The sequence below is a fragment of the Dasypus novemcinctus genome, chromosome 9 (assembly GCF_030445035.2).
Source record: "Dasypus novemcinctus isolate mDasNov1 chromosome 9, mDasNov1.1.hap2, whole genome shotgun sequence".
Taxonomy (NCBI): Eukaryota; Metazoa; Chordata; class Mammalia; order Cingulata; family Dasypodidae; genus Dasypus; species Dasypus novemcinctus.
The window spans coordinates 94,083,815-94,101,137 of record NC_080681.1 but is presented as its reverse complement, the minus strand read 5'-3'; the positions used below and the strand labels follow the sequence as shown (position 1 = coordinate 94,101,137).

General features: G+C 39.4%; 1 protein-coding gene across 3 annotated transcripts in view; it reads left to right on the top strand.

The window, feature by feature from the left end:
• LOC101434942 (zinc finger protein 69 homolog) overlaps window positions 1-16,229 on the top strand; it is a 78,701-nt gene extending 62,472 nt beyond the window's left edge. For 2 of the 3 annotated variants that reach the window (XM_058303816.2, XM_023586628.3), the window contains exon 6: window positions 12,267-16,229. In XM_058303816.2, the coding sequence (XP_058159799.1) occupies window positions 12,267-13,405 (1,139 nt within the window). In that variant the 3' untranslated portion in view covers window positions 13,406-16,229. The remainder of the gene's footprint in view (window positions 1-12,266) is intronic. The other variant, XM_012522261.4, reaches the window with a different exon arrangement.
• Window positions 16,230-17,323: the final 1,094 nt, after the last annotated feature.

Sequence of the window (17,323 nt, the reverse complement as noted above, 5' to 3'; positions counted from 1 at the left end):
CCTTTACCAATTTTTCTGTTGTTTTTTCTTTCCTTATAGAAAAAACTATGTGTATGTTTATATTCTAGATACTAATCCTTGATAGCTTTATGTGTTGCAAATATTTTCTCTCAGTCAGTGGCCTTTTAGTTTTTAAAAATGGTGTCAGTGTGTCAAACCACACACATACACACACATACACAGTTACTCTGCTGGCACTTTGATGGGATTAGCATCGGATTTATAGATTAATTTTGGGGAGAATTAACATTATAACATATAATAATCATTATAATTTATTGATATTTCTTAATTTTTTTCAATAAGGTTTCAGGATTTTCCCCATAAAGGTCTTACACATATTTCACATTTTTTGTTAGAATCATCCTGAAAACCTTTTATTCTGTTGCTATTGTAGATAGTATATTTTAAAAATTAAGTTTTCTGTTTGTTGCTCATATCGAAACATAGTTGGTTTTGAATATTGACCTTATAGTCAGCCGTCTTGTTTTACTCTCTGGTTAATTCCAGTAATTTGTTTGTACAATCTCTTGGGTCTTCTCTTTTTCAACTTATAATAATGAAAATAATAACAAAAGTTCCCATGACTGTTCTTTCTCTGCTTATGAATGAAATAATAGAGAGGCCCCATAGCCTGTTCAGTCTCTTTACATAGTAAGAACAGTCTGATTTTAGTAAAGTATGTAAATCAGAGCAATAATAAAAAATTCCAACTTCATTTAGGGTGAAATCTTTTCTGCCCTAGCTTGAAGCTGCTTCGGGCTTGGGTACTGAATTGGGGAGGATAACATAGGCGGTGGCTTCTTCCTTTCCCTGGCTTCTTCTCTTCCTCCTCTCCCTTTTTCAGGACCAGGAGCAGGGGCCTGCAGAGGACAGACTTTATTATTGCCTCCATTCATGTAGAATTAGGAATTTTGATGATCCCTCTGTATTGAAAAATATCTTGAAACATTAGTAATTGTACAACAATTTATCAAGTAAGAAAACCAGTCAGAGTTTTAAAGGTTAAAAAATACTTTAATAGACCATTACAACCATAGCAACATAACAGTCTGGGGTTCTTACAAGTTTCCTCTGTATAAGTAACTCTTCCAGGGATAGATTAACAACTATAGAAAGCAGAATAATAGGTAAATAATAAAAATTTCAGTAAAGGACATTAATGTTCCTGTGAATGTTCTCAGTTTGAAACCCTAGTTTTGGAATTAGTGTGTCTCCTGCTGCTGGAAGAGGAGAGGGACATCTTTTTTTTGTTTTTTTAAAATTTTTCTGAGATTGTTTTCCAAAAGTAGTAGTCAATTAAAAAGACTTAAATTCTTAAGACATAGCTCTGAAATTTCATTACCTAGCACTATTAAAGAATAGTGGGAAGATGGCATCAGATTAGGCAGGCAAGGCTCAGCTCTCTCACAAAAACAATGGAGAAAGAGCCATAAGCTACCCAAGGAACCTGCTTTGGGGGTCAGCGGACAGGACAGTGCTTCACAACTCCCAGGAAGGTGAAGGACAGAGAGAGGAAGAACCCAAAACAGCGAACTGTGAGTTACTAAACCTCCTGGCCACCAGGTAGGACTCCCCTCCCATATCCCTAAGATATTAAATAGGGGTAAAACCCCTGGCTCATTGCAGCTGACTGAGAGGGAAGCAGATGTCTTCCTCCCTCTCAGCAGTTACAAAGGAAAAGGGAGGGAGGTGTCAGGGGGTTTTTCTTCAGTGAATTCAGCCAGTGGAGTCCACTTTGAATCTAGGCTTTGGACAGACCAAAACAAAGGAAAACAGAGAGAGATACACCTCTGTGGAAAGGTGCACCAACAAGTGCTATCAGCTAACTAGTCTGGAAATTGCATGGACAAAAACTGCACTTGGGTTTCTCTGTTCTTCAACTTCTGGGAGAAAATTTGCATCTCATTAATGAGTCCCTGGACAATTCTGATGTCTTAAACTGGGCAATTTTAAAGACTTAGGGTAAGTTGAATAAAATATCAAAGAAGAGTTGTGGGGAAACGGACTTTGGCCCAGTGGTTAGGGCGTCCGTCTACCACATGGGAGGCCCGCGGTTCAAGCCCCGGGCCTTCTTGACCCGTGTGGAGCTGGCCCATGCGCAGTGCTGATGCGCGCAAGGAGTGCCGTGCTACACAGGGGTGTCCCCCGCGTAGGGGAGCCCCACTCGCAAGGAGTGCACCCATAAGGAGAGCCGCCCAGCGCGAAGGAGGGAGCAGCCTGCCGAGGAATGGCGCCGCCCACACTTCCCGTGCCGCTGACAACAACAGAAGTGGACAAAGAAACAAGACGCAGCAAAAAGACACAGAAAACAGACAACCGGGGGAGGGGAGGGGAATTAAATAAATAAAAATAAATCTTAAAAAAAAAAAAAAAAAAAAAAAAAGAAGAGCTGTGAAAAAATAACAATAGGCAAGAGAGATAAATTGACCATCAAAGTAAATTCACCATCATATTCAGATGCCTAGACCTCGGCAAAAGAATTTCAAGCCATACTAGGAAATAGGAAGAGATGGCCCAGCTAAAGGAACAAATCAAATATCCTGAAGAGATGTAGGGTTTAAGACTATTAATCAATGATAAGCATACAACTGTCCTAAATCAATTTAAAGAATTGAAAGAAAATGTGTCTAAAGAGATAAAGGATATTAAGAAGACACTGGGTAAGAATAAAGAACAATTTGAAAGTCTGCAAAGAAAAGTAACACCTTATGGGAATGAAAGATATGATGGATGTGATTTAAAAATATTAGTGAAACATAAGAGCAGATTTGAATTGCTCAAAGACAGAATTAATGGTTTCAAAGACAGAACATCTGGCCTGGAAAAGACAAGAGAGCAGAAAAGAAGAGAATGGGAAAAAATGGAGCAGGGTCTCAGGAAATTGAATGACAACGCAAAACGCAAAAGCGTACTCATTATTGATGTTCCAGAAGGAGAAGAAAATGGAAAATGAGCAGAAAGAATATTTGAGGAAATAATGACTGAAAACTTCCCAACCCTTGTGAAAAACATAAATGTAAATATCCCAGAAGGACAATGCACCCCAAACAGAATAAATCTGAATAGGCCTATCCAGAGACACCTACTATTGAGCAGATATCAGAGATAAACAGAAGATTCTGAAACCAGCAAGAGACAAGCAAGGCATCACATACAAGGGAAACTCGATAAGATTAAGTGCCAACCTTTCATAAGAAACCATGGAGGAGAAAAGAAAGTGTTATGATATATTTAAGGAACTGAAAGAGAAAAACTGCCAGCCAAGAATTCTGTATCTGGCTAGGCTGTCCCTCAGAAATGAAGGGGAGGGAAGTGGGTACGGCTCAAGTGTTTGAGTTCCCGCCTACCACAGGGGGGGTCCCAGGTTTGGTTCCTGGTGCCTCCTGGAGAAGACAAGCAAGACAGTAAGCTGGTGCAACGGGCAGGCATGGCAAGCTGATACAACAAGATGATGCAACAAGGAGACACAAAGAAGAAAGACAGTGAGAGACACAACAAGTAGAGAGCCTAGCTCTGAGAACGCAAGAGATTGAGTACCTCTCCCACAGGGAAGGTCCCAGGTTCGGTTCCCAGTGCCTCCTAAAGAGAAGATGAGCAGGCGCAGAGAGCACACAGTGAATGGACACAGAGAACAGACAGCAAGTGCAGAACAACAGGGGAAGAGGGAGGGACTAAATAAATAAAATTTAAATTTAAAAAAATCAAACAGGGAACGAGAGTTCACAGTCTTCACAGACAAGCAAAAAATGATAGAATGTGTTACTAAAAGACAACAATTACAAGATATACTAAAGGGAGTGCTGCAATCTGAAAGGAAAAAACAAGGACAAGAGACTTGGAAAAGAGTGTAGAAATGAAGATTATTAGATAGGGTAAATTAAACAGTAAAAAGATAGACAATAGTATGATACGACGACAGATAGCCAAAGGTCAAAATGGATGAAGTAAATAATACCTTTATGGTAATAATATTGAATGCTAATGACTTGAACTTCCCAATCAAAAGACATAGACTGATGAATGGATAAAAAATTATGAACCATCTATATGTTGTCTATAGGAGACTTGCCTCAGACATAAGGACACAACCAGGTTAAAAGTGACACATTATAAAAAGATATTCCATGCAAATAACCAAAAAGAGCTGGAGTAGTGATACTAATTCCGAACAAAATAGATTTGAAATGCAAAACAATTATAAGGGATGAAAAAGGTCATTATATATTAATAAAAGGGGCAATTCAACAAGAAGAAATAACTATACTAACTATTTATGCACCTAACCTCAGTGCCCCAAGATACATTAGGCACACACTGGCAAAACTGAAGGGAGAAATAGATGTCTCTACAATAATAGTTGGAGACTTCAATTCACCACTCTCAGTATTGGATAGAATATCTGGGCAGAGGATAAATAAAGAAAGAGAGAGCTTGAATAATGTGATAAATTAACTAGACCTAACAGACATCTGTAGAGCATTGCACCCCAAAACAGCAGGATATACATTCTTTTAAAGTGCTCATGGATGCTTCTCCAAGGTAAACCATATGTTGGGTCACAAGACAAATCTCAATAAATTTAAAAAGATTGAAATTATACAAAACATTTTCTCTGATCATAAGAGAATGAAGCTGGAAATCAATAGTGGACAAAAAAGGGAAAATTCACAAATATATGGAGATTAAACAACACACTCATAAATAATCAGTGGTTCAAAAGAAAAAAATTGCAATAGAATTCAGCAAGATTTTTTCAGATGACTGAAAATGAGAATATAATATATCAAAACCTTTGGGCCACTGCAAAGGCAGTACTGAGAAGGCAATTTATAGCCCTCAATGCTTACATTAAAAAAGAAGAAAGAGCTAAAATTGAAGATCTAAGTGCGCACCTGGAGAAACTAGAAAAAGAGCAGCAAGTTAATCCCAAACCAAGCCGAAGGAAAGAAATAGTAAATATCAGAGCAGAAATAAATGAAATCAAGAACAAAAAAAAAGGGAAACAGACTTGGCCCAGTGGTTAGGGCGTCCATCTACCACATGGGAGGTCCGTGGTTCAAACCCTGGGCCTCCTTGACCCATGTGGAGCTGGCCGATGCACAGTGTTGATGCGCACAAGGAGTGCCGTGGCACGCAGGGGTGTCCCCCGCGTAGGGGAGCCCCACACGCAAGGAGTGCGCCCATAAGGAGAGCCGCCTAGCGCAAAAGAAAGTGCAGCCTGCCCAGGAATGGCGCCACCCACATTTCCGGTGCCGCTGACGGCAACAGAAGCAGACAGAAGATACAAGACGCAGCAAATAGACACAGAGAACAGACAACCGGGGGGGGGGGGAGGGTTGGAATTAAATAAAAAATAAAAATCTAAAAAAAAAAAGGGCAATGGACGTGGCTCAACAGATAGAGCATCTGTCTACCGTATGGAGAGTCCAGGGTTTGAATCCCAGGGCCTCCTGACCATGTGGTAAGCTGGCCCATGCGCAGTGCTGCTGTGCACAAGGAGCGCCATGCCATACAGGGGCGCCCCTGCATAGGGGTGCCCATGTGCAAGGTGTGTGCCCCACAAGGAGAGCCACCCCACATGAAAAAAGCACAGCTCACCCAGGAGTGGCACCGCACACACGGAGAGCTGATGCAGCAAGATGTCGCAACAAAAAGAGATGCAGTTTCCCAGTGCCACTGGATAATGCAAATGGATGCAGAAGAACACACAGTGAATGGACATAGAGAGCAGACAGTGGGGGAGAAAGGGAGAGAAATAAATAAAATAAATCTTAAAAAAAAAAAAAAAGAACAACCCCCCCCACACACACACACACAAAAACAAAGCATTAGAGAGATGCAGCAAAACCAAAAGTTGGTTCTTTTAGAAGATCAACAAACTCAACAAACCCTTAGCTAGACTAACAAAGAAAAAAGAGAAGACACAGAATCAGAAGTGAGAGGGGGAACATTGGCACAGACCCTGCAGAAATAAAAGAGATCGTAAGAGGATACTATAAACAACTCTATGCCAAAAAACTAGAAAATGTAGACAAGATGGATACATTCCTAGAAACACACGAAGCACCTACACTGACCCTGGAAGAAATAGAGGACCTCAACAAACCAATCACAAGTGCAGAGATTGAAACAGTCATCAAAAAACTCCCAAAGATGAAAAGCCCAGGACCAGATGGCTTCACAGGTGAATTCTATCAATCATTCAAAGACAACTTAATACCGATCTTGCTCAAGCTCTTCCAAAAAATGAACAGGAAAGAATGCTACCAAACTCATTTCTATGAAGCCAACATTACCCTAATACCAAAACCCAGATAAAAATAGTATGAATAAAGAAAATTACAGACCAATATCTCTAATGTATATACATGCAAAAATCCTCAACAAATTCTTGCAAACAGAATCCAAAAGCACATTAAAAGAATTATACACCATGATCAAGTGGGTTTTATCCCAGGTATGCAAGGGTGGTTCAGCAAAAGAAAACCAATTAGTGTAATAAACCACATTGATAAATTGGAAGAAGAAAAATCATATCATCCTCTCTATTGATGCAGAAAAGGCATTTGGCAAAAAACAGCATCCTTTCTTGATAAAAACACTCCAAAAGATAGAAATAGAAGGAAGTTTTCTTAATATGGTAAACTACATGTATGAAAAACCTACAGTTAGCGTTGTACTCAACGGTGAAAGACTGAAAGCTTTCCCACTGAGATCAGGAACAAGACAAGGATGCCCACTGTCACCACTATTATTCTATATTGTGCTGAAGTTCTAACTAGAGCAATTAGGTTAGAAGAAGAAATAAAAGGCACCCAAATAGGAAAGGAAGAAGTAAAATTTTCACTATTTGCTAATGACATCCTATATCTCGGAAATCCTGAAAAATCCACAACAAAGCTATAGAATTAACAGATGAGTTCAGCAAAGTGGCGGAATACAAGATTAATATGCAAAAGTCAATAGCGTTTCTATATACTACTGATGTGCAATCTGAGAAGGAAATGGGGGGGGGGGAATTCCAATTATAATAGCAACTAAAACAGTCAAATATTTAGGAATAAACTTAACCAAGGACATAAAGGACCTGTATTCAAGAATTACAAAACATTGATAAAAGAAACTGAAGAAGACTTAAATAAATGGAGGGGCAGTCCATTCTTCCCAAACTGATTTACAGATTCAATGCAATCCCAGTAAAAATCCCAGCAGCCTTTTTTGCAGAAATTGAAAAGCCAATAATCAATTTGGAAGGGTAAGGGGCCCTGAAGAGCCAAAAATGTCTTAAAAAAAAAAAAAAAAAGTTGGAGGACTCTCACTTCCTGACTTTAAAGCATATTCCTTAGCTACAGTGTTAAAAAACAAACAAACAAACAGCATGGCACTGGCATAAGGACAGACAGATTGGCCAATGGAATGGAATCAAAGCTCAGAATTCAACCTTATGTCTACAGTCAAGTGATTTTTGACAAGACTGTTAAGCTCTCCTAGCTGGTCCAGAATAGTCTGTTCAACAAATGGTGCTGGGAAAACTGGATAGCCATATCCAAAAGAAAGAAAGAAAACTCCTATCTCACACCTTATACAAAACTTAACTCAAAATGGATCAAGGACCTAAATATAAAAATAACAACCATAAAATTCCTAGAAGAAAATGTAGGAAAACATCTTCAAGATCTTGTGGTAGAAAATAGTTTCTTAAACCTTAAACCCAAAGTGCAAGCAGCAAAAGAAAAAAATGGATAAATAGGACCTCCTCAAAATTCAACACTTTTGTACCTCAAAGGACTTTGTCAAAAGGGTGAAAAAGCAGCTGACTCAATAGGAGAAAATATTTGACAGTCACATATCTGATAAGGGTATAATATCCATGATATATAAGGAGATCATACAACTCAACAATAAAAAGACAAAAGTATCTGATTTAAAAATGGGCAAAGGACTCGAAAAGACAACTGTCCAAAGAAAGAAATACAAATGGCAAAGAAACACATGAAAACGTCACTGTGATTAGGAAAATGCAAATCAAAACTACAATGAGATATTATTTCATACCTATTAGACTGGCAGCTATTAAAAAGATAGAAGGTGGCGGACTTGGCCCAGTGGTTAGGGCGTCCGTCTACCACATGGGAGGTCCGCGGTTCAAACCCCAGGCCTCCTTGACCCGTGTGCAGCTGGCCCATGCGAAGTACTGATGCGCGCAAGGAGTGCCCTGCCACGCAGGGGTGTCCCCGCGTAGGGGAGCCCCACGCACAAGGAGTGCGCCCCGTAAGGAGAGCTGCCCAGCGCCAAAGAAAGTGCAGCCTGCCCAGGAATGGTGCCACACACACGGAGAGCTGACACAACAAGATGACACAACAAAAAGAAACACAGATTCCTGTGCCACTGACAGCAACAGAAGCAGACAAAGAAGATGCAGCAAATAGACACAGAGAACAGACAACCAGGGTGGGGGTGGGGGGAGGGGAGAGAAATAAATAAATCTTAAAAAAAAAAAGATAGAAAACTGTAAATGTTGGAAAGGATGTAGAGAGATAGGAATGCTTATTCATTGTTGGTGGGAATGTAGAATGATACAGCCACTGTGGAGGACTGTTTGGCAGGCAGTTCCTAAGGATTTGAATATAGATTTGCCTTGTGACCCGGCTACACCATTGCTAGGTATATACCTAGAAGAACTGAGAGCAGTGACACGAATAGACATCTGCACACTTATGTTCATAGCAGTGTTATACATGAGCCAAAAGTTGGAAACAACTCAGGTGTCCATCAACTGATGAATGGATAAACAAATTGTGGAGTATACACATGACGGAATATTATGCAGTGGTAAGATAAAATGAAGTTGTGAAACATATGACAACATGGATGAACTTGGAGGACATTATGTTGAGTGAAGCAAGCCAGACACAAAAGTACAAATACTATATGATAGTGCTATTATGAACTAAACATATTATGTGAAGTATAATTATGTGAAATATGAATATGAGTAAAATTGCATGTAAGACTTTCTTTGAAGCTGAACAAATGTAGGTTAATACTACAAAATGTTAATATCAGACAAAAAAACTCCATTATACTAAGTGAAGGAAACCAATCACAGGATACTATATATTGTATGATTCCGTTTATATAAAATATAAATATACATAAATTTATAAAGATGAAATTAGTCATTATGTAGGGCTGGAGAAGAAATGCTAAGGGGTATTTTTTCTTTCTTTTTTTTTTGGTTTTTTTTTTTTCCACTAAGGAATATTGAGTCTTTCTTTTTGGAGTAATGAAATTGTTCTAAAATTTTGAGATGATGATTGTACAATGTGATTATACTAAAAGCCATTGATTATACACTTCAGATAGATCATATGGTATGTGAATATATCTTGATAAAATTGCTTGATAAACAAATAAATAATTGTGCAAGAAGAGCCAGAAATAGCAGCTATGTACAGCAGGGGAAACAGAGACTGAGAGGTGAGGACTTTTGATTGTTTGTCTGATTTTTGTTTATTATTATTATTATTGAAATAATGAAAATGCCGTAATAATGATTGAAGTAATGAATGCACAACTATGTTATTAAACTAAATACCATTGATTATACACTTGGGATGAACTGTATGCTTCATTAATATGTATCAATAAAATTGATTTTTTTTTTTAAACAGTAGGTCTGGGAAGCTGCTGTGGCTTAAGTAGTTGGATTGCCATCTACCATATGGGAGGCCATGGGTTCGCATCCTGTGGCCTCCTGGTGAAGGCAGGCTTGCCCGCCACCTCCACAGAGTGCCGCCCAGCCCACAAGTGCTGCAGAGAGCTGACTCAGCAAGGTGACGCAACAAAAAGGGAGACAAGCAAAAACACAGAAGAGTGGAGCGAATGGACACAGAGAGCAGACAACAAGCAAGCTACAAGGGGTGGGGAATAAATAAATACAGACACAGAAGAACACACAGCAAATGGACACAGAAAGCAGACAGAAAGCAAAAAGCCACAAGGAGGGAGGAGAAGAAAAAAAAAAGAGTAGGCCTATAAGGCTCAAATTTTACTTTAAGATAAAGGGAAAGGATAGAGGAGAATTTTCTTTAATAATATAGGATAAAGGGCATGTGTGGTTTTTCTACTCCTTCAGTGGTAGATATGTAGTTGCTACTTTCTCTCATGCTGCTCCTGGGAACCTTCACTGCCCTTCCAGTATTTCCCTCGGTGCCTTCTCCAGCAGGGCATGGGCAAGTCCCCTCCCTTAGTCCCTGGGCATTTGGTGGACCTCTTCTCTGCTGGGTCACTTTGGTATCCAGGCAACTTTTTTTAAAATTCAAACTTTATTTAAAAAAATAACTGAAAAAGGCAGTTCAACAAGTTATGGAAGCATTACTCCTAAAAAGTTCTTTCCATGCACTTTTATCTCATCCCATTCCAACAACTCAGTTATTCCTCTAATGTTCAAAAAGATACACACCACAGTTCAAACCCCGGGCCTCCTTGACCCGTGTGGAGCTGGCCCATGTGCAGTGCTGATGCACGCAAGGAATGCCGTGCCATGCAGGGGTGTCCCCCACATAGGGGAGCCCCACGCGCAAGGAGTGCGCCCCATAAGGAGAGCCGCCCAGCACAAAAGAAAGTGCAGCCTGCCTAAGAATGGCGCTGCCCACACAGAGAGCTGACACAACAAGATTTACGCAACAAAAAGAAACAGAGATTCCCATGCAGCTGACAACAACAGAAGCGGACAAAGAAGACAACGCAGCAAATAGGCACAGAGAACAGACAACCGGGGCGGGGGGAGGGGGGAAGGGGAGATAAATAAATAAATAAATAAATCTTAAAAAAAAAATCTGTTGCACTATCAAATGTTAGGCCAGCTCTATTTAAAATGCTGTTAAAGGTACTTTACAAATTTTATCTTCATTTTACGGGTGAGGAAATTAAGACCCAAGAGAGGTTAAGTGATTTACACAAGGCCATGTAGCTACTGCACAGTAGAACTGGTATTTGTTTCCACCATTCTACTCTGTAGCATTGTATTATGCTAACCTCATCATCTTCCTGCCATTATTTCCTCCACTGGCTACTTTAATAATCATACATCCCTGGTCTCATCCAGTTTCTCTTCTATTGACTATTTTTTAAGTGTTTTCTTAGCTATGTACCTTTTAATGCCTATATCTTCCCTAAGGTCTTCTACTTTACTCATCTGTCTGCATGAAAGCCTGCAAAGAACTAATATATTACAGTGACTTCAACTCTTCTGTATCTACGTCTCCCAAATCATTGCCTCAGTCCTGGTCTCCCACCTCTACCCTATTCTCATGTTTTCCCTGTCCCACGGAGTATCTTCAATTGGATATTCCATTATTATATGAACTCAGTAAATCAAAAAAAGAAGTCATCTTCTAGCCAGCTCAGGGAAGCTCCCCTTCATGTCTTCTTTCAACTCAAGACTAAAATCTGTAGTGTCAGCCTATACCCTTTCATATAACTAATTTTTCATGTAACCAATTTTTCCCTCTTTTGCCAGGGTTTCTTCTTAGGAAATAGCTTTTAGACTCACTCCATGCTCCATTCCCATTTATACAACACGAATCCAGGTGCCTTTCACCTTATGTCTGATTTTCTCACTTTCTTGATTTTCCAAATTTCTTGATTGAATTTGTTGATGTCATGCTCTTTCTTCCTAAACATCTTGGAGATTAGTGCTGGGTTTGGCCACCAGAATCATTCTATTTATTTTGTCCCTTCCCTGTTAAGGAAAACTTCAGTGATCCTCTGTTCCTGGTCCAAGTTATTAAAATAACTTTGTATAATTTTGAGGCCATTTATGTTTATCCAAAATTACTAGGCACTTTCTATGAATGGTTCCTTTCTTAAACTCTCTTCAGCTTGCCCAAGTGGACAATATCACTCGTTTCCTGCTGGGACTTCACTGTGAAGCTCGCACCCTCAGTCTTGCCTTTACCTCTTCTCAGATCCATTTTTACATGTGGGTCCTCTTTCTTCCTGCTTCTTAGTTTCCATCAATTTGTTAGAACAGTTCCTTCAGTAATGTATACATGAAATGATAGGGTATGGGAATCTGATCGGCCTCTGTCCTCTCTTTAATACTTATCCTCATAACCCTGCCCTCTCCTAATTACCCTTTCCTGCTCAGTTCAAAAGTATAGACCTTCCCCAATCTCTAACATCATTCCATGCTCACTAAAGTGATTTTTCAAAGCATAATAAATACCAGTTATCTGCATGTTTTTCATTTCTTTCAGATTTGAAGAGTAAAACAGAAACTAGTGAGTCAACTGCAAAGAATGACATTTCACAGGAAAAATTATGTCATGGCATCATGATGGAAAAGTTCCTGAGGGACGATATCATTTATTCCACATTGAGAAAAGTCTCCAAATATGATGATGAATTAGAAAGGCCCCAGGAAACCTGTAGGAGAGATGTGAGACAAGCCATCCTGACCCACAAGAAGAGAAGCCAAGAAACCAGCACATTTGGGGAAAATATCATTGTGGGTTCAAATGTTATTGTAAAACAAAGACGCCATAAATGTAACACAGCTAGAAAGAGGAACAAATACAATTTAGATTTGGTTAATCATCCAGCAAGTTACATAAGAACAAAATCCTTTGAATGTAGTATATGTTTGAAAGTCTTCAAACAACCCATTCACCTTACAGAACATATGAGAATTCATACTGGTGAGAAACCCTTCAGATGTAAGGAATGTGGAAGGGCCTTTAGTCAAAGCGCCTCCCTTACTACACATCAGAGAATCCATACTGGTGAGAAACCCTATGAATGTGAGAAATGTGGCAAAACCTTCAGACATCGTTCATCTCTCAATCAGCATCATAGAACTCACACTGGGGAGAAACCCTATGTCTGTGATAAATGTCAAAAAGCTTTCAGTCAGAACATTAGCTTGATCCAACATTTGAGAACTCATTCTGGAGAGAAACCCTTTACATGCAATGAGTGTGGGAAAACCTTTCGACAGATTAGACACCTCAGTGAGCATATAAGGATTCATACTGGAGAGAAGCCCTATGCATGCACTGCCTGTTGTAAAACCTTTAGCCACAGAGCTTATCTGACACATCACCAGAGAATCCATACTGGGGAGAAGCCCTACAAATGTAAGGAATGTGGAAAAGCCTTTAGGCAGAGAATACACCTTAGCAACCATAAAACTGTTCATACAGGAGTGAAAGCGTATGAATGCAATCGCTGTGGAAAAGCCTATAGGCATGATTCATCCTTTAAGAAACATCAGAGACGTCACACTGGAGAAAGACCTTATGAGTGTAATGAATGTGGAAAATCCTTCAGCTATAATTCATCTCTTAGTCGACACTATGAAATACACAGGAGGAAACCTTTCCAAATTAATGTTTGAGAACAGATTATTCAATATAAGAAGAAAAGTCTGGTCTAGCCCAGCCTCAGTCCTGCTTTTTGGGTCCTCTTCGACATTTTCTATGGTCGATTGTCAGACCCCAAGCAACTAAAATGGTGAAGCAGGTTGCCAGCAAGGGAGATTTTTAGACATCTTGAAAGGTGCTGGAGATAAACTTGTAGTAGTTGATTTCTCACCATGTGGTGCAGGCCTTGCAAAATAATGGAGTCTTTCTTTAATTCCTCTGAAAAGTGTAACAAGGTGGTGTTCCTTGAAGTAGATGTCGATGACTGTTGCTGTAGAGTGTGAAGTCAAATGCATGCCAACATTTCAGTTTTATAAAAAGGGACACCCCTTACCTGCCCACTCCCCAGCCCCCAACCCCGCTCATGTGAAAACCTGCGAGATAGGCCCCCTAGACCTGGAAGGGGGTCCGGAGGGCCTCTATCTAGCCTGGAGAAATCCTCGAGGGGCACCCCTCTGCCCCAAAGCAGCTATCTTCAGAACCCATGTGTGGCGGAGGAGGACTAGCTGTCACTAAGCTGATTCATTTAAGCCATCCATTCAGATGCTACTGCCAGGGTCCAGGGTTTGAAGATAGCAGGCCTCGGAGAGCTCCCTGAAGGGCCCTTTAATGTTAGCCTTTCACCGTAATATCTCCAGAACCTGTCCATAAGATACTCCAACATATAATAACAATAAAAATAATAGTTGTTGGAACACCAACTCTAGGGGCTGCATCAGAATTTCCACCCAGGAGCAGGAAGGATTTAGGGTCTGAAATCTGGTCAGAAGAGGGTACCAGGAGACGTCTCTCGAAGCTTTCCTAACTGCACGCATATTGTATTCACCGGTAGTTCATTTGGAGGAGTGGCTTGGAAAGGCTGATGGAGATAGATGAGGGTGGCTCCAACCTCTGTCTCTAATCCTTATGGCCTCTTGTAAAGTAGATATGACCCCAGTTTTATTCAAGAGGGTCAGGAAAGTTTGGCATTTTATCCGAAGTCTTATGGCAATTAGAGAACTGTAGGTCTGGCTGACTCCAGAGGGCTCACGATCAGCTGTAGCAGAGCCTCTGTGCCTGCCAATGCCCATTAGAGAACTAGTCCACCCACAGAGAAGCATGTCTGAACACTCGTACCTCTGCCTCTTTTGTCTCAATTTAAGAATAGGGGTGGGAGGCAAAAAAAAAAAAAAGGACAAAAATGGGGGAATTTTCTGGCACTAATAAGGAAAAGCTTGAAGCCGCCATTAATGAATTAAGCTAATCATGTTTTCTGAAAAACATAACCAGCCATCATCAGTTTAAGATTTAACTTGTAATTTTTTTATTTACAAAAAAAGAAAGATTATGTATGAAGACTATATAATCCAACCGCTATCTGATTTACAAATGACAAAATATTCTGCCCTTTAAAAAAAAGCCAAGTCTAAATCAGCGATTCTAGGATTTTAAATGTCAGGACTCAGGTCTCATAAATAAATCTGAGGGATTGATACAATGATGCCAACTTTTTATTTTGCCCATTATGTAAAGAAAAACAATGATGCTAACTACTATCTATTAACACCTCTTTACAAAATCCCTAAATAGGAATACAGTATGGTCTTTCAAACTAAATGTTTAGCATTATGAAAAATTCACAACATACTTATTACTATTTTTCTAATTTTACCGTGGATTAATAGATTATTCTTCAAGGGCATTTACTGATTTACAGACCAGCATTTGGAAACCACCATATAAAATACCACTGCCCCTATTTTTCTAATTTATTTTTTAATAGGGAAAACTTGCACATAGTATAAAGTTTAAAAGGCATGGAAGTTTGTATACAATAAAAAGCCTTCTACCACCAAATTCTATCTAGAAGCAACCATTTTTTAACCAATTTTGTACCCCCTTCTAGAGATTTGAATTTCTCTTTATATCCAAGGAAATATAAATATACAGTTCTTCCCTTTTTCTTGTTAAACAATGGCAGCTTCATATGCAAACACATCTGTGTGTTACTTTTATTTCTTAATATGTCATAGAGGTCATTCCACATCAGCATATAAATTGCTACTCATTCTTTTTCATAACTACATGGTATTCCATTGTATGATGCACCTTAGTTCACTATCAGTGGATTTTTTTTTTAGTCATTTCCAGTCTTTTACTTATATAGTGTTGCAATGAATAATCTTACACATTTTTATTTCTCACCCATGTAAGTATATATGTAGGATAAATTCCTGGACCTGGAATTTTTGCATTAGAAAGTAAGTGCATTTGTAACTTTATTAGATATTGCTATATTGACCTTCACAGAGGTTGGACCAATTTATTCTCCTACCAGCAAGACATGGAACTGTAAAGTCATTTCTGGTGCTAAGGCATCTCCTAGAGCAATAGCTCTATCAACCATCAAAAAAGCATGAGCATATTGCAAGATAATATAGAAGTACCAGCTGAGCTGCATTCCTTTGGATGTTCTGATCAGCAGCATACACTATCCTTGGAACTGGGGAAGAATGTGCATCTTTTTGAGTAGCAATCAAACTCATCAAATTCTAAGCTGGAGAAGGAGACAGCTCTCCACCAACTGCTCCACCTACTTTGGCAAATATAATCTTGGCTGCAAACTCTTTGACTGTAAAGGAGGGAAGCTGATGATTGAGGCAGGATACTTAGGATGGCAGGGTGTACTGTGGATGGCTAACTGACTATACACAGACTTTTACAGATGGTTGTGTTAACTAGTTATAATTAACACATGAAGAGTGACAGAAAGGAGGCAAGACAAGAATACTGAATAAACAAAGAGCATTAATTAATTAGTTAACGTTGCTTATTTTTGTTGTAGTTGAGTACCAAGTCTGGGACCACAGTGATTTTGTAAATGTTTATTTCTCAATTGTTTAAGTTTCATTTGTTTTAGTGTTTCTGTGAAATGTTAATGGATTCCCCTCGTCTCCAACCCCAAAGCCACTACATCACTTTTAATCCAAAGTCTGGCACTTAAGATCCTCTATTATATCTAGTCCTTCCTTACAGCTTCATCTCCTCTTAGTTTTCCCCTTCCCATATATACTCTGACATCCTAAGATGGCAAATAGCAGAAATCAACTAGGATTAGCTTAAGTCTCAAAGGGGGATGTTTTAGAGGGATACTATGGTATTTTATAAAATTCAGGGGCAGTAATACATGCTAGCAGTGGACTGGGACCAGGACCTGAAATGAAGCATGTTGGAAAACCCAGGACATTTTCTCTCCATTTCTTGCTGCTGCTGCTGCTGCTCCTCCTCCTCCTCCTCCCCTACTCTTCCAAGAAAGCTGTTTATTGCATGGATTCAAGCAGAAGATTTTTCCCTTGGGACTTTATTGCTTTTAGTAAAAACTAAGGATAACAGGATTAGCTAAGTCAATAAGTGGTTCCATTTTATATTGCTAAAGCTTAACATCACCTGAAGTGTTAATCTTAGTTGAATTTGAGGCCTAAACCACATTATCGAGACATATTTTCAAAAGAAAGAAAATCTGGATGCTGTAGGAAGTGTTGGTAATGTGATTGGTGTTGTGATAAGTCAACATGCTCGGTAGGCAGCCTGAGTAAAAACTCTGAAAAGGTATCTGGTTTATATCACCTCTGCTTCTTATATCTACATTCTGGCTTTCTTTTTCTTTCTTTCTTTCTTTTTCACACCTCATTGCTCATCATGGTTAACTGGAGCACCAGATTTTACATACATTCGGTTTATACCACCCAAATAAAAGCAGACTTCTCTCTTTCACTTCCAGTCTCAAAATTCTTATTGGCCCAGCTGAGTCAGATGCCTTCTCCTAAACAAATTAACTGTAGCCAGAGATCAGGCTCCACGGGTACCATGTGATGGAGTAGTGATGCATAGGTGGAGGGGCAGGAGAGAGACTC